The sequence below is a fragment of the Anas platyrhynchos genome, chromosome 7 (genome assembly GCF_047663525.1).
Source record: "Anas platyrhynchos isolate ZD024472 breed Pekin duck chromosome 7, IASCAAS_PekinDuck_T2T, whole genome shotgun sequence".
NCBI lineage: Eukaryota > Metazoa > Chordata > Aves > Anseriformes > Anatidae > Anas > Anas platyrhynchos.
Window position 1 is genome coordinate 30,380,334 of NC_092593.1, and position 18,091 is coordinate 30,398,424.

The following is an 18,091-nucleotide window of genomic DNA, read 5'->3' on the forward strand; positions in this document are numbered from 1 at the left end:
TGTACCTCTGCCATGGCAGTGGTATAAGTTTCCAAAAGAGAATAGAGAGCTAAGTATTGTTCCTTTTTCTGAAGGTGCAGTCCTGGCTCTGCAGCCTTCAAAGAGGGTCCTACCATCTCAGCTTGACGTGCTAACAAAAGTCAGGTGTACCAAATCGTCTTTAAAATAAATACAAAACTAAATAAAGTCAAATGCTATGGCTGGAGCTAGTGGGGAAAAAAACAAAAAACACAACACTGCAGTCAGTTAAGCTGGGATCACTGGTATTATTACCCTGTTTGTGAAACCTTCATTTCTTGTGGCCCCTGGAAAATCTAAAACACACTGGAAAGTACAAAAAATGGAGCACAACAGGGAACGCAAGGTATGCTGCTCCCCATGCAGTATTGATTCTGCAGGCCATGCAGTGGCAGCTTTGATGCAATATTAAACAACTTCAGGAGGTGGCTCTTTTAAATGCTGGTAATTTGCTGCTTAAAACCTGAAGTATTTCCATAAAACAAATTCGTAATTGCTTCGCCATTCGTCTTCATTTGTAAGCAAGGTTTGTAGCTCACGGGAGGGCGTCTGGAGCGCCGAGGTTGAGCTGATTGCCGCGTATTCAGATGAAGTGGGCGCATTATGCACAGTGGTCCCTTGACCAGTGGTCTCTTCCCGTCAGCCCGATCGATCCCGCGCTGGAGGCCTTTCATTAGCTGCTTGTACTCTCGCAATAATGATCGGGCTGCAGAGCCTGATGGCAGTCTGTAACTTCTCCTGGTGCCCTGAAGCTCAACAACATAAGCTGATTGACTCAGTTAGGGCCCCAGTCTCTAACAGCAAATGCAATCAATAAATCTTTGTTGGTAAATAATTGCTATTGAACAGAGTTTTAATATAAATTTATGAGTGGTGTTTTATCACAGCTTGAGGCTACAGCAAGCCACTGAGTGATGGATTTCAGATAACACTTACATTCATTACATTAACTTTGTAAGTTATTTAAAGCTTGTACACTTAACATTGCTTTTGGCTTGCAATGACCTCCTGGGACTAGACGTAGCATACACATTACTAATAAAGAGATTGCTGTACATACAGACAATTCATTCCTCTGTTTTCTTTGTACGGCGACGCCGATGGTTGGGCAAGAGGCGAGAAGAGAAGTTTGTGCGCTCTGCTTGAGTGTTTTTCTTGTAACTCATTAAAAGTACAGCTCCGCTGTCTGCTCAAAGAAGCGGTCCTCCGCTAGATGCAGAATTGCAGAGTTGGAGGGAAGGTGGTAAAAAATTAATTCGAAGTGTTAAATTCTTCTGTTTATGAGCAAATCGGAGGCGTTACATCCGTAGTGTTGAATCTCGAGGCGCAGGTCAGCTGCGCTCACTGCAGATGGAAGAACGTAATGGAAGGCTTCATGCAAATTAGGAGAAACGATGTTATCCGATTAATAATAATTTGGGGCAGAGATTATTAAAAAAAAAATAAAATTAACATTTTGAACTTGGGGTTGGCTTACTCAGTCCCTTACTGCGTGGCTGGGGCTGCATTGAGGCATGGCGAGCTGTCTGCCTGCTGCCTCGTGGGCACCTCGGGGCTCATTTCCCAGGCAGAGCATCTGATGTGCCTTAAAGGTAGGCGTAATGCGACCAAAGTGAAGGCCTTTCTTTTTCTTTTCTTTTTTTTTTTTTTAAGTAACATTTCTTGTCATATCTGGGCCATTTATTTATATATCTATTTTTTAAGTTTAGTTAATGTTAAAGTGCATTTATAGCGGATCTAAACTCCAATACTAAGAGCATTTCTCCGGACCATTCTATATAATTATCACAGACAAAGTGGCGAACTCTGGCCTTGGGGGGAAAAAAAAGTGTGGCTTATGCGCTTCTCTGCTTCATAACACTTTGTTAGCTCCTTGTATTCAGAGCAGCTTTCTCCACAGATACTGCAAGATATTTTTAATTCTCACATAAAACAAAAAATTTATTCTTTATGCGTGGTTTTAAAAAAAATGGATTGGGAAGTGTGATTTGTTAGTTAGAGCCAAATAGGTGAGTGATACATATTTGATAATGAGTAATTTTTTACATGAAAGCACAGAATTGCACTTGAGAAGCAAAGTGAAGCCCCATTTTGAATTCCTTCATTTAGATCCATAATTCACACCTAGATACTAACAAAACATCTGTAATAAAAATCATTAAACTTGGAAGTTTTACTATTTATTGAGTTTATAATTGGCAAGAGCTGAAAATTACGTAATAGTGGCATATTTTCTGTATAGCAAAGGGACAGGTAAAAAGGTGTGAAATATATTTCTACTTTCTTCAAGACTTCAGAAAAAAGACAAGGAAAAAAAAAACACAGTTGTGATCCTTATGGCTTTCTTCCCATTAAAAGGTCTGAAGAACAAACACATCAGAACCAGTGCAGGGAAACAGCTTTAGGAGAGTAATTTTTGATCCACATAGCATAGTGATAACTGAAATTGGGTCCCCCTACATGTGAGCGAATGTGCTATAGGTGAGGTATGAAAGATTGGAAAGGTGAAGTGACAGATCACCTACTATAGACAAACATACAAGTCAAAGGCTGGAATAAGCTTTCATTTTTAATGGAAGAAAACAACGTTTCTAACCACTAGAAGTCAGTAATTGGGATGTGTAACTCACGCTCACAAGAAGCTTTTGTAAGAAGCCCTTTCAGAAGCCCCATTCTGTTTTGTAAAAGTTTGAGGGTGAACCGCCTAAGTGTAGCAAAGAACAGCACAAAAAAAGAAACGTGACCCCCAGATGGTCAGAAAGTTAGGGGTTTGCACTAGTTTGTAATTCAGTCCTCTGACACGAGCTCTTATTTACAGTCCCGTCCACTGATGGCTTTGAATTGTGAAGGGTTGCTCATTGAAGTTTTATTCCAAGTGTGTGTCCAGGAACAGGCGGTTGTGAACTCTGATTTTCTGAAGGGATCATCTCTGTGGCTGCAGAAGGAGAGTTGTTAGTTCCTGTGGATTGTGGCAAGGGTCTTCAGCTGAAACTTTTCCCATTGGGAGCCGAGGGACGAAAAAATACGTATAGCTCTGAAAGAGTTCTTGTTGTGCAGTGGCATAGACCTACTCCTGGTCCATTTTGGTCTTGGGATTTGGTCTGAGATGGACCGTTTTATAAGCTGCAGGTTTAATGGGAAGGCAGATAGCATAACTTGCTCACAAAACGTGACTGCTTTAACAAAAACATCTTGAAATATTTGGAAGCACCATGCTTAATGGTGCATCGCTTGATGTTCTGCCTCCTTGGTGATGTTTTTTCCGTTTTTTTCTTTAAGTTCCATCAGAATGGGAAGACTTTTTATGGGGATAAGAAAACCGAAACTTGTATTAGTTTAGATTCCTGATGATGATTTATTGAAATTAACAGAAGTGAATGCTTTTTCCAAACTTAACCTGTGAAACTGCTACCTGTGGCAGTATTGTGTGTGCTGAAATGTCCTGGTGGAGAGGCTACGACTTCCAGTAACCAGATTACTGTGTGAATTCATCAGGGAACTGCCTTCTGACTTGGCTTGGAAACGAACACTTCCTAAGGAAGAACAACGCTAAAGCATTGTTTGATTTACTATCAATTTGTGGTACAAGAAGTTACATTCTGCTTTTCAAAGTGAATTTCTCTTGTTATGCTGAGAAAGCAGGTTGGTATGTGCTAGTAGTCCTTGGCCATTTAAACACAATGATGACTTTTAATCTCAATTATTGATTGTTGAAATTCATCACTGATGTGTAGATTGACTATGATTTATGGAAAAGTGAGTCATCTCGCCCACCTCCTTTCCTTATTGACTATACCTTTTTCCTCCGGTTATCCAGAAGTTATTGGAAAAGCTCTGTACTTGGCCTGTTACCATTTTGCTGCTCCTGCCTGGCATTAGTGTCATCTCTTTTTGTTTGGAATGAGTAGTTAGGAGAATTTCCATTGTAGTGTCACTGAAGACAGGAATGGAAACATAAATGTGCGCCATTCCCTGTTTGTGGGAGGCCAAGACTGAACAACAAAGGAACCTGCAGGTATGTGCTAAAAGGAGCACGAGCCGTATAGTATGACCCTCACACACCCTGAGATTCATCATTTATTTCAGAGTGCAAGGAAGTGCACGCCAAGTGTGTTGTCTTTATCAGCTCTGTATGTGCAGAGGTAGCCTACTCTGTGACATGTTAAAATGTGCTTTCCCGAGGAATGAAGTTGAATGCAAAATGATTTTCTCTACCTGTTGGACAAAGCTGACATTACACAGTCTTTTCTGTTTACATGACTTGCTTTATAAAAGCTGTGCTTAGAGCTTTTGCTTCTAAATTGCTAGCACTAAAGCTTATGATGGAGAAAAATGTATTATGGGAAAAATATGAAAATGAGGAATTTGTAGGAGAAAACATATCTCAAATTATATTTAGTCCTTTTCTGTGTCTTAAATAGGTGTGCATTGGCAAAATAATGCTTAATCTTTTTTCTTCTGTTCTCTAACAGGGTATGCTGCTAAAGCGAAGTGGCAAGTCATTGAATAAAGAATGGAAGAAGAAATACGTGACGTTGTGCGACAATGGTGTACTGACCTATCATCCTAGTTTACATGTAAGTGCATCGTGCTCTCTGTGTTCAGCAACCACCAAGCCCTGATAAAGTAGTGTTAGCAGGCTCATCTGGGAATGTTTTTGGTGAGCCCATGTTGGTGGGGGAACTTCCTTCTCTCTTCATTCCCTTCTCCTTCCTTTCAAAAAGACATAACTGGAAATATAGCTCCAGAGTGAAACAGTGTGTCTACAGTCAGGTTCCTCTGAACACCTTGGAGTAGGGGTACCCTTGGATTTCAAGAGGCAGCTGAAACAGTTTAAGCCTTCATTTTGTGCTGATGCTTTTATGGACTTGTTGTCCATTTAAAAAAGAACCAAAACATTTTAAAAGGAAAATTATTGCACAGTACAACTTTGTAGATGTAGAATGAGAAAGTTTTCTGGTATTTGTCAGTGTGCAGTTCCTATGGTTTAATCAGAAAATAATTCTGAATAGCCTTTTGAAAATGACATCTCTATTAAAACACGTGCTGTAAAATGTATTTATGTTAAGATGTCTGTCATTGTCTGCCCAAGGACCCTGTCAGTCCTTCTCAGTATGTGTAACACTCCCTGGGTTTGGTTTTGGGGGTGGAAGGAGCACAGGTCTGAGACTCAAAACTGGCCCATCCCATCAGTCCCAGACAGGCCAGCAGGAGGAAAGGTGAGAGTTGTCAGAACTTGTGCCATGTCAGAGCAATTCAAAGAACAGAACCTATATAGACAGTCAAGGTTTTGTAATTCCCAGCGAATTCCAAGCTCCCGCACTTGCTCTGTAGTACAGGCAAGAGTGAAATACGGAAAACATAGTATGACCCTTGTCAAGATCTTTGGAATTGTCTCAGGTCTTAAGCTTTACCATCATATTCTGAAATTAGAAGGTGACCAGTTGTAAAGTTTTAGGGTCATTTGATGGCTATTGCTGTCACTGTGAGCTCCTGGGCAAAGTTTTCATTAAAGGGTAAAAACAAAGGTTTTAAATAGATGTATTTCTGTAGATGTGCTCTAGGTCTTACAGATCTCTACGTAGATCTGGCAGAAAGCTTCTGCTTTCAGTGGGTAATGTCTCAGGAGCATGGCCACATTGATGCTGTGCTTGCACCAACTTGCTCTTCCTGTCTGCTGAACAATGGCGTTTTCTCTGGCTTGTCACGAGACTTAATAGTCTTGCCTCGTGCCATAATCATGCTGTGCTATTATTTCTCATGATTACTTCTGTATTTCTTAAAAATTACATGGCAACTAGCTTCAAGTAATTGCTGCTTTCTATCAGAAATCTCGTCCCTCTTACCTGTACCTCTGGAGGAAGTGACTGTCCAGTTTTTCATTTTTCCCTTTTGTGGAACTGGCCACTTTGGCCATTCTTTGAGTCTCCAATGTGGGTGGAACTCTGCCAAGAGGTAGTCCTGAAACACCCAACTTGTGCATCAGCGTGGCTGGCAGAAGGGAAGCACGTACACACGTGCCTTTGAGAACAGCCCCCGTGGGTTTGGGCTGCGACGGCCACTCGGGGTCAGCGAGGGACAGGAGGCAGGCTGCCGCTGTGTGCGCCCCGGTCCCGTCCTCGCTGTGCAAGTGCTCTATTGTTCCTGATGGTTTCTGTGCACATATGTTAGTTTTTCATCGCTCTTTGCAGACAATAGAATACTTCTCTCTCAGCTTCCCTGGAGCTGCTTAGTCTTCCCCAGAGTGAGAATCCATTGAGATTAGAGGTAATTACTTTGAGATTAGAGGTAAATCCATTGGAGATTAGAGAGAATCCATTTAAAGAAGAAGTAATTACTAGCCTGTAATTGTTTCCCTCTATCCCCCACCGTGCCCCCCCACTCCCAAGAAAAGGTACACGTCCATGTACTTCATTTGCTCAGACCTCCTTTCATAGATGAGAGAGGTTTGTAACTCACTACTTTTCCCTTGGCTGTGTTTTGGTAGATCGTGGTGAGGGACCATGCTCGGCTCCTCGCTGCCAAGAAGCTACTGGGCAAAGCCTAGTACTTGTTCTCAGGCTTCTTGAGACGCCTTCACCAAATCCACATTCTAGGAATATGTAGGCTTATGTTCATTCATGTTAAAATCTTTCTGTGATGTGATTTATGTTATAAATGATGCTGGCTTAATGTTTTATTTCTATTGATTTTAGCCTTCCAAGAGCCGCGGCACTACTTGAGCAGTGCAGTTCGGTACTGTCAATAAACTATTTATTGTCAGTTAGCTGTTGTTAATATACCCTGCAGAGCGTTCTTTATGCATCAGGCAGCTGTACAGCCGTCAATTACCATACATGCATTTTTCACTTAGACTTGGGTTATTTCAAATCCGCAGGTAATTTGGGTTACTCCATGCTTTGCAGTTGCAATTCTGTGAAGCACGCGGCGGGCTGGCCTCTAGTGGTGGCAGGAAGAAACCAATTCAGAAGGTAGCTTGGTCCTTCCGGTTTGTGGTTTGGGTCAGAACATCCAATTTTGTTGATTTCTTGCTTTGGAAGAAGCTTTTTAAATATGTGATGGCTGCTAGCAGGCACTGTATTAACTAGTGCTTGAGATCTGGCCAAAAGTGGATCGGTTGTCTCTGCTGTCAGATGTGTTCAGCAGCATGTCAGACGTGAAGAAGGTGTTTTTTAATATAGTGAATGCATCAGTGTCACAGAAATCAGTACTGTTGTCCTTGCTGAATAAAGGATTGCCTACAAAATGAAAGATTTTGGGGTGGGGAGTGAAAATCAAATTAGTATCATACTTGCAGAGGAGGTATCCCTGGAAGGGTCAGGCCTGTTTGGCACGGTAGTGTGCTGAAATGACTGCATTGTGCCAGCTAAATAAGTAACTAGAGATGCCACCAGGTTGACATTTTACACAATAGCTAAATTCGTATTCCTTCTTCTTAAGAAAGTGGGGGAAGAGAAGAATGGGGAAAGAAAATACATGTACATAAGCACCCTACTGTTTTCTGACTTGGTCATGTCAGGTTTTTTCAAGAGCCTCAAACCTTCCCTTCCCTTGGGATGCTGAGGAGCTGTACCAATAGAAAATGGTGGGGATAATGAGAGAGAACTTTGACCCGCAGGCTTCAAAGTTCACCATAGCTACCTATTCATCATACACTTGTGGAGTGTAGCCATTGAGTGGATGACGAAAATTCTGGCCGACAAATTCAGTGTCAGCCTACCCAAAGGGACCCATGGGAATTTGTCTCGGCATCTCCTGGCTTTTAATGGCAGAATGCCATGTGTAAGGGCTCCTGAAATGTATTCACTGGGATACCTGCTGGGCAGTGCTACGTGCAGCTTCTTTATCTAAGCCTTATCCTGATGAATAGATGATGTTTCACCACTGTCTGTCTTCCAGGCTGTTGCCGTCATGCCACAGGTCAGTAGATGACAAAGTTTTAGCTGTGGATGTCCATTCTCTGCTGTTGCATCCTCGTCATCATTCCTGCCCCTCATTTATGGATGGAATGATAAATTTTAAAAAGCTAAAAACAGCTATTTTAGGGAAGGATTTTTTTTCTTGCCTTTTATGTTTAATCTATTCTAGACTTGTTTTCAAATAAAAGCACAGTACCATGGCAACTTACAGGGATAAAGAACAGCCTCCTAAATACATGAGAAGGAAAGTCTGATGCCTATCACTTAAAACCCATCTAGAACATGCATGCTATGTAAATACCACATACCTTCATAGCAAGGTTTACTTTTGCTTGCTGACATCTATATTGCCATAATGCTGCTGTTAAACCTTGCTCCCATCATCACTGATCTGGTTTGATAACCTGTGCTAAAGAGTGTAGGATTGTATCAGTGGTCGGGGGCATGAACCTGTCCCTTACCTCCGTGAGAAGTATGTGAATTCACACATGTAATTCTGCTCAATTAATTTGACAGCAGCCAGTTTCAAAACTCCTAATGGGTGAGCAAGCCATGTAAGCAAATGCAAACCAAGCATTAGCAATGGTTTATGTTCAAATAAAGTGAACATACTTCAACTAAATAAATGAAATTTCAGCCTGGCAAAGAGTCAGATCCAATACTAGGCTTCACTTTGCACAAGGGCTTCAACAATATGCTATGAAGACCCGTCTTAGACGATGATACAAAACAGACCCAGTTTTTGTGCCTGCCGAGTTCCTCAGAGCCTTGGGGTGGGGGACTGGCTGTTTCCTACAGGAAGAGCACGCTTTGTGAGCAATGGAAGGCATCTGAAAAGACCTCATAAGTAGGTATCTTGTAGTGTTGCATGTGGTTTTCTCAGGCTTTTCAATGTGGTTTTGCTTCAAAGGAACGTAAAGCTGGACGTTGGCTAGCTATGCACAAGTAACCCCCAAGTCAGGCCTAAGTAAGTACTCCAACTCACAAAATGATACGTGTGTGTTTTCACGTCACGTGTAGCTCTACCATAGGGAAAGAGCAGTGATCAAAGCAAATCCTACAGAGCAGAAATGGGGATATAGTTTGAGGGGTTAGGAGGACAAGTCTGTTAGACGCATGTCATACTTAAGTTTTTACTACAGTTATGGTATCCATTAGTATGCCTAAAACACTGGTTGAGATAGAAAAACAGAATGATAGGAACAGTTACAAAATATGTGTATAACGATTGCTTGTTACAGTTGATGAGTTGATGCCATATTTTCCCCCTCACCACAGCTGGCAGTCTTTCTGGAAGTGTTTTCATCAAAGCTGTGCTCAGAGCAACATGCTCCTTTCTACCATTAGAGATGTGAATTTCTCAGGGCTTGCCTTTCTTAATTCTGAGTTGGTATGTTGCATATTTACGTTGGTGCTAGTAATAACTAGAGGATAATTGACCTTTATGGGAAATGTGAGAGTCACTCATGCTGCTGTAAATTTATTTTTTAAGGTACCAAACAAAAAAATATATAATCCACAATGCTTTGAGGAAAAAAAAGGCCTGACAGAGATCTACCTATGGCTTTTATAAAATGGCATACCTCTACCTCTTAGAGGTCAATCACTCACTTTATATCTTCCTGCCAAACTACTTAATTATCTTAAAAAGGTAATGGAGTGAAGTTCAGTTTGGGAGAAAACTTTTAAAAATAGATGGGAAAAATACAAGCTAAAATGTATTTGCAGTCCTTAAGTGAGACCTATAATTTGGGATAGCTGTCAAGGCAAATTATTTTGACCCCCCTGGCTTTGTGTCCTTTCAAACTAAAAATAGTCTTGCTTGAAAGTGCCATTGCACCTGTTCTGCTCAGTGAAAAATAAAACTGTAGTTACTGATGGTCAGCAAGCGACACTGAAATACTCCTAAAATACATAATCGCTGTCTGTGTTGAAGGAGAGGAAGACTGATTATTCACAGCAACTTCTTATAATCACTTCTGTGACTTGTTACAGATATTCACAGGTCAGTAAATGCACAAACAAGGAGAATGTGAAGCATTTTTTGTTTCAAGTCCATTCATTTCAGAGGGTATGACAAGATTTATCACATCATTAGTGTAGGCTATTGTAGCAAATGCAGTACTGCTACTTGCAGAGCTGTGCAAACTTGCAGTACATAGCAAGGAGCAGCAAGCATATATTTCGTTGTTGTGCCCCCCCTCCAAAAAAAAAAAAAGGCAGAGAAGATTTTTTTGGTATCTGAATGAGTTGCAAATTAATGACAAAAGCCAAGCTATTAATTAATCACAGGGTTTTATAAAATTAGAGCTTCCTGTCCAGCAGAGCTAACTGCTGTGGATATAAATGCCTCATAAATTACTCACGATGGTAAAACTCAAATTTGTCTTTTACAGCAGTTCTTGTTACAAAGTCTGAATGAGAAGTGAAGTGCAGACAGAGTTGTCTTAACATTTCATGAAAATGAGTGATCCATTTAAAAAAAACGTAATTTTTTGAAACTGCTTTTGTGTTGAAACTGTTGCCACCACCACTGGAACACTGATTGGACTGATTAATATTGTGGTATAGACATAGTCAATGCTTTTTATTACTGAAATTTAATGTTCTTTATTCCCGATTTGAATAAAGCAGATTCAAGATGACCTCCTTTTTGTCAGGACAGAGTGCTTTAGGGTGATCAGCGTCTTCCAGAACGCATTTTCATTCCCATGGTCTCCTCAGAAAATGGCATTTCATTGTTTTTCTTAAGCTTAACTATATATTACGAAGCTGAGTGATATTATGCCCATGTTTATATGCAAGAGGAGAGGATGGCTACATTAACAGGAAAACTTGATGAATATATTCCACTGTGGCTCATAACCTGATCGTAGGTTTCTTGCCGAGGTCCGTGCAGGGAAGAAGGTGGGGAGAGGAGTTGGAGACTTTTCTTTCTTCTTAGGTGTGCCTGTGGCCCCAAATGGAAACCAATCAAGGAGCGATTTATGTTCATTAAGTGCTTGTCAAAACTGAAAAATTTTCTAATCAACAGCAATCTAGCGGAGGCCCCTCAATGGCTGGGAGTGTCGCCTCCGCAGTATCGGCTATTTGCCTGTTACAACTCTAGGCTAGAAATCCGCTGATGATTACATTAGGCTAAGCTGCGAAGTAAATGAACCATGTCTTATTTAGGTGCAACTAGCTTCAGTGTAGTCCTGCCCCGCAGGGCACTTTATAGCGTTTTATGGCTTTAAAATTAGTGTAGCTTCCCATTTGCTGCAGGGTGCTGCATGTTATGCCTTTGAACTCAATAAGCAAAGGGAAGGGGGCCTTTTGTTTCCCCCCCCCCTCCCTTTTCTTCTTTTTGCAGTTTAGCAATTTTGTTTTGCATCTTTTCCAGACAGCGTTTTGCAATAAAAACGTCTGACTGCCGTGTACACGCACAAAAGTAAAGGCTTCAGCCGATCCCAGCCTGCCTGGAGTTTGGGGTTTGCTCTGCCTGGGAGGGAAGGGGCCGGGGCTTTGCTTTTCCAGGCACTTGGTGCTGGTGCTGAACAAAGGCTGTGCGGGTTGCCACCATCAGCTCCAAAAGGGGAATCGTGTTCAAAACACGTGCTACCCTCAGACTTTCAAATGCCATCCAGAGATGCAACCATGAACTTTCTTTTCTGTAAGCACGTGTCTTTATTTTATTTTTACTTCTGATCAGGAAACAGCATCTCAGCAGAATGGGACAAAATAAAGGTGTTTTCTTAGTGGCAGGTATGGGAAGGAGTATTTAGCTGTCTGTGCTGGGCCTGGACCTCTACCTAGCATTGGAAAAACAGGCTTGTTCTGAGATGCTTTAATAACTCAAAATGAGAAAAAAGTGTCATATTCTTACTTAGGTATTATTAAATACATGGAAAGGCCATGTTCCAAGGGGGGCAGGGAGCTGTCTCGTTTTGCACAGTGTGCACTGGAAAAGGGTGGTAGTGGGACAAGTACGTGGTGGAAGAAATGTATGGGAGAGGAAGGAGAAAATGTTTCTTTTAAATGTTAATGTAATGGCACATGGCCATCCTGAGATGAGAGGTTTGGGTGCAAACTTGGAGTCCTGTTCACCAAGATGCAAAAGATGCAACTCTAGCAAAAGGGGTTTCTCTGCAGGAGAGCTCCATTTGCCATCCAAGCCCAACCAGAAGAGCTCCTAAGTGCTGTCTTCTACAGCTGATCCTGCTGTCGTCTTGGTGAGGTGTCTTGGCCAAGACCAGCTTGCAGCATTGGCCTCCTCACTGCAATCCCAGCACAAGAGTAAGGTCCAAAGTATTTCAGTCCAAAAGGGTCAGTCTCTAAAGTACTAGTTGATAAATGCTATATTAAGGAATTCAGCACATGTATGCATTATCTTGCTTAATACACTGATAATAAAATGCTGTGGTTTTGGAATACAAGCTAGGCAGCAGAGAGACTTCTCCCACCCTTTTTTTTTTTTTTTTTTATCAAGGATGACTCTTGTATTACAGCCATCTGAAAATCCTCATATTCCATGACGTTTTTTGATATCCAGAATCTTACACACCTAGCGCGTGTATATTCATATATAAAAAATATTTGAAGTAAGTTAAGGATTGTTTTGGGGAGGAACTGTGCTGCCGCGTGCTCTGATGTCATTTAGTGACGGATTTGAGACATCTGTGGTAGACTTGAATGCTGTGAGTTTGAGAACCAGCTTCATGGAGGAAGGGGCCAGTGGGCCACAGCAGTGTTAAGCGTGGCTGTGGAACAAGAGTTGTTTGAGTGGGTATTGCTGGGAGAAAGCGAGCATCATCACATCATCTAGTTTCAGCCCTTGGTGGAGGGTCTTCTCTGGCTTTGAGGGCCATCAGAAGCCGTTGCAATGCATGGCAGCAAGGTTGTTTGCAGCCACTGGCACTGAAAACAAAAGGGGAACCCCAAAATACCCCTTTATTTTTGGTACGGCTGCTTAGAAAGCACACCTATTTGCCCAATTTTGATGGCTGAAAGGTTTTTATCCATTGAATTGGTTAAATTAATTTCTGCTGCTATAAACGGAGAGCTGTATTAAGACCAGAACTAAAGTAATTTTACTTTACATTATTCTGTGTCATGGCACATCATTTCTTTCTTACTCAAGGCAATTCATTTTGTAGTGCCGTCAAATAATATTTTGTGTCATCTTCAGTCAATGTAGTTTTTATGACTTTCGCTGGTATTTTAACAGTTTATTTAGTCCTATAGATAATGGTCAATGGCCTTGAGTAGTCAAATTAACACCTCGGCAGCCCTATATTTGAGCAAACTACTAACAGTAACCTCAGGATGAAAAGCAATGAGAATCAATATAGCGAGGGTATTTTTAGGGATTATTGATTGATTGATGCGTTCTGGCCTTAACTGGAAGCAGCAGCATTGCCCCACAGCTGACTAAGATTAAGTTGCCAGTTACTGATAACTGTAGGCCATTACCTGTGTAGTATTTCACAGGCTCGCAGATTAGATGGAGACCTTTCACAGTCCTCAGATAAAGAAACCGTGGTTTTCAGCGTCAGGAGTGCCTACCAAGCTGCAGGAAAACACCGTGTGCCTTTCCCCTTACTGCTCTGCTGCGAGACCTGGAGCCGGCCCTGCCTGGATCAGCGCTGCCCGTTGTTCTGTAGGGATGCAGGTGGGACACCGAGGGGGACACCGAGGCACCGATGGCTCGGCTCGCCCCTCCGCAGGAGGAAGCAGCCATGTTAAGCTGTGCTTCTGCCGGCGAGCTGAGAGCCGTGGGTCTCTCCGACACAACTCTCAATTGCTAGCAGGTTTCTCTCATTGCACCTCATTTGCATCTGGGACATCAATTAGCATGTTTGTTGAGGCTAATTGAATGAAACTCAATCATAGCTCTTAATTGCTTGACTATGTGAAAAGAAATCACATTAATGCAGCTAATTAAGTGTATGGCAATAGATGCAACATAATTAGGAGCGAAATGTAAAAAACAAGCGATGGCGAAGGTGCAAGAGCAGGGGTGCGGGGGACTCAGGCGCTTGGTTATCCTGTTATCGACACGTTTGGGGAGGGTTCCCTTAGCTTTGCTGCTTGCTTTTTTTTTTTTTCTCCTGCGTTGCCGAATGATGAACATGGACAACTTGAGAAGAAAAATGCAAATGGCTTTGCAATTACTACTTTTTCAAGCTGTTGAGGGGCAGAAGATGGCACTTCTGGGGTGGCCCGCTGTTGAGTAGGCTCTAGGGACTTGTTAAGTGCTGTTTAAAAGTACTTGGCTTTGAATTACCCTCATGCCTTGTTAAAGGGTTTTTTCCCCTTTTTTCTCGGATCAGCATTTTCTACAACTAACATCTAGGGGAGTTATATCTGTAACATTTGCATATCAAAATCAGGCTTGCTGTCTTCTCTTTAACACAGCATATTCCAGATGACAGCAAGACCCTCATCTGTTCTAATCTGATCAAACCATACATTGCACTTCTGAAGCCGCCACATTATTTTGTAGTTTTAACTTTTATTCCCCGAGTGCAGATCTGAAGGAGCATGTGCAAGGCTGGATGCTCTGCTGACTGGAAACTTGGTGCTTTCCTCTCCTGCTTCTCAGGGGAACGCGGAGATTACCGCTATGCATCTTGCACACAATGAAAGAGTCTTTATTGTTTACATTTGATATATCCCTATAAATATTTAAACTGACATTAATACCTACATGGCATCTGTTCTTTTCGGGCACTTTCATATAATAATGGTATGGCTACAGTGCATTTATTTCCTGTTTGCCAACATTGACTTACTCTCTTGAATTGTTTATAGCTCACCTAAGCCTGTTTTACTCTCAATTAAAAGGGCTTTAATAATGCCCTGTCACATCTCACAAGTTGGCAAGGTAGCAGGAAAAATGCGCACTCTATTCATCTGAAGCATTTGGAATAAAGACTTCATTATGAAATCTAAATGGAATACACTGGTTGTTGTATATTAAATAAAAAGTGTCTATTAAAAGGAGTACATGCTGAGGTTTAGTCACCATCTGATTAAGCCTCGTTTTACAGCCCATAAGCAATAAATGCTCAGTTATGTTCTGGTTATTGTATTTTAATTTGGGAAGAACTGACACTGAACAAGAAAGTTATGCCAACTTGATAATTTATAGATGAAACTGTTTCGTTCGTTTCTATCTAGTAGCCAGTGAAGTGAGTTTTTATTAATGGATTGCCTTTGTTTCTTTTGGAAGCAGAGCTCTGTCTGCTTTCTCAGCCAGAGAACTGTTCAGACATCCCTTCCTCACTGTTAATAATTCCCAAGCAGCAGGGGGAGGGGGGAAAAAAAAAGAAAACCAACAAAAAATCCCACCAAAGCCAGCTCTGGTCTTGTTTTTTTATCACAGATTAATCTTAGCTATGAAAAAATGAATACTAGTCAAGTAGTAGATTTTGATGTGTTTTGAGCAGAATATATAATTTGTGTTGTACACGCTCTCAGAGGTGGAAGGGTTTTTATGAGAAAGTTGATTGTTCCCTGTATTGTGCCAGGAGTGGTTTAGATTTGGAGTGAGCTTTTAGTCCATTCAGGTAGATTTACTTGTAATGTTGATGCTTTAGTGGTACACAGAGGCCCATATGCTGCAGGTTTGGAATCAGCCTAATGAATATTTGTAGTATTTTATGTAATACCTTGTGGTTTGACTAAATTTTGTCCTGGGCACTTGGAGAACTACAATAAATGTCATTGTCAGCATGTCTTTGCTTGCATAGGCTTCACCCAGTCTTCTGTAAATTGATTCAGTCCTACCTGAAAAGGAGCTAGAACTTTTTTCCCCAGTTTCTTCCCACAAGAGATTGTTCAAGACTAACATTCCCTTGGTTTCCAGCTTAACTCAGTTATGCCAATTTCTTTTTCCAGTCTTTGGTACAAAGTGCTTTTTTTCTTGTAGTGTATATCCTCAGATATACGTTTGCCTTTCATTTCGCTATATTGCATGACCTGTCCTGCATTTCTTTTCATAACATACAGTCTCTTTTTGTGATTGTCCTCATATTTGTTCCAGTTTCACTTGCATTGTCTGGAATGTGAGTAACCATAATCATGTGTACCAGGACATGAAAACTTGTTAACGGCTTTAGCATTCACCATCTCTACTGGAAGTATCTCTTCTGATGTACCCCAGGATTGCAGATTCAGTGGCTGTCTCACCTTAATGAACTGTCATTTGTCCTCTGATAAAGAAACCCATGCTCATTTGCTTTTCTGTTTTCATCTCAAGAAGCCCACAGGCAATTTAGAATATGCCATTGAAGCTGGAAAGCAGAATTACGAGCCTGTTCTTCCAGCAGCTTTTTACAGTTTGTAGAACTGCACAGCTCACTTCCTCCTGAATTTCTCAGAAAACAGTGGCTTGGCTCCAGTCAGTTGGCCATTGTCTTTCCACAAGTTATGGTATTTGCTTATTTCCCCTTTGTGTGCTTTCCAAACAAGAATTAGGAAAAGCCTTTTCCACTTCTGGCTTCCAGCTTTTAGCGTGTTTACTATAATCAGACATGATTTGCATAATTTTCTCCCTGCTGTGATTATTTTTTTTTTTGGAGGAAGGATCACATCCTAAAGAAACAGTGTTGTAATTTCAGAAACCTTAGCAGTGCCCTTTCGTAACTTTTGTGCCTGTCAACCAATTTCAGCCACATTTTATAGAGAAACAGATAAATACATAAAACACTGAAATAGAGAGGAGCTGCAAGTAAAACATGCTCATGAGAGACAGTCAGCCTCGTCTTCTTGTTTTGTTTGGGACCTGCCAGCTGCTGAATTTGTACATGTGGCTCAGAAGCAGCTATGGTGTGAGTTACCTCTTACCTTACCCACCTAGCTGTTGGTGGAGGATGTAGTAGAGCTCAAGACTTTGGGGAGTATTTGTTAAAAATGTGAGCTGTATTACCTAGAAAATGGAAGGAAGGGGAAAATATTGTGGTGGATGATGGCAGATGTAGGACAAAAATCTTATGTAAAAAGTCATATGAAACTTTGTCATTAGTCCTATTGTTTACAGAACTACCTGTTTGATATTGCTGTTTGTTTTTTTCCTCTTATCAGGACTATATGCAGAATGTTCATGGGAAAGAAATTGACTTGCTGAGAACCACTGTGAAAGTTCCTGGAAAGAGGCCACCCCGAGCTACGTCAGCTTGTGCACCCATTTCCAGTCCCAAAACAAATGGCCTCTCCAAGGACATGAGCAGTTTACACATCTCGCCAAATTCAGGTAAGACAACTTAATGCTTGGCAAACAAGGGAAGGACTGCTTTTCCAAATGTATTTAAGCAGTTGAACCACTAGGATGGGAATTATTTCTGTTACTAATTTATAAATCCAAGTAACCAGTGATAGTCAACTTTTAAGTCTTCTCTGATTACTGATCTGGCCTCCACAAGAGATTCTGAATTTCAGAGTAATTTTCAACATCCATGTTACCTTATACTTGCATACATAATTCACAGAAGTTAATATTTGTGAATAATTGATGCTGCCTTTCTACTGACTTGTTAAGTGTCATACTTTGGAAAAACAGTTGTGTCATTTGAAAGGGTTGTTTGTGGCTTCCCGATGACATCCACGCTGCTTGTTTCCGCCTTTAGAAGGATGCATAGTTTTGGACTTTCCAGCAGCAAGATTCTTCTGTAGAAAGCTGTTTTATTTTGTTTATGGAAGTGGTTTATAGTTCCTTGTGAGCTCTAAACAAAGAATTTTATCGTTCACTGAAGTACTTGTCCATACAGCTAAATGGATTTAAAAAATTGCATTAAGGAAAAGCGTTTAAGACAATTTATCTTGTAAAACACGCAGCTTATACGAAGCACATAATGGTATAGCGTCAATAGAGAAGTTCTGTCAGCATGTTTGGGATGACGTCCATAAAGCACCGAGTGCCTTTTCTGTTTATGGGTAACGTAGACATCTCCAGCACAGGCTGACAAAACCACGCAAGCACACTTCTGTCCCTGCGCAGTACACACCACACAGGTAGGATGAGCAGCCGCAGGAAGGAGCTCGGTGACCTGCTGTTCAAGTGTCTTCGGTTGGGTGGTAATGGTTATCTTATGCTTCAAGTCAAAATGTATTCCTCTGCTTTTTCACGATGCAAATTACCCTGCGTTAGGGCAAGAGGATTTTCCTTCCAGCTT

The 18,091-nt window shown here is 41.3% G+C and overlaps 1 protein-coding gene across 12 annotated transcripts in view; it reads left to right on the top strand.

Moving 5' to 3' along the window:
• Window positions 1-18,091, top strand: part of AGAP1 (ArfGAP with GTPase domain, ankyrin repeat and PH domain 1) — a 362,269-nt gene that overhangs the window by 215,171 nt on the left and 129,007 nt on the right. For all 12 annotated transcript variants that reach the window (XM_038182545.2, XM_038182547.2, XM_038182549.2 and 9 more), the window contains 2 exons: window positions 4,491-4,595; window positions 17,004-17,172. In XM_038182545.2, the coding sequence (XP_038038473.1) occupies window positions 4,491-4,595; window positions 17,004-17,172 (274 nt within the window). The remainder of the gene's footprint in view (window positions 1-4,490; window positions 4,596-17,003; window positions 17,173-18,091) is intronic.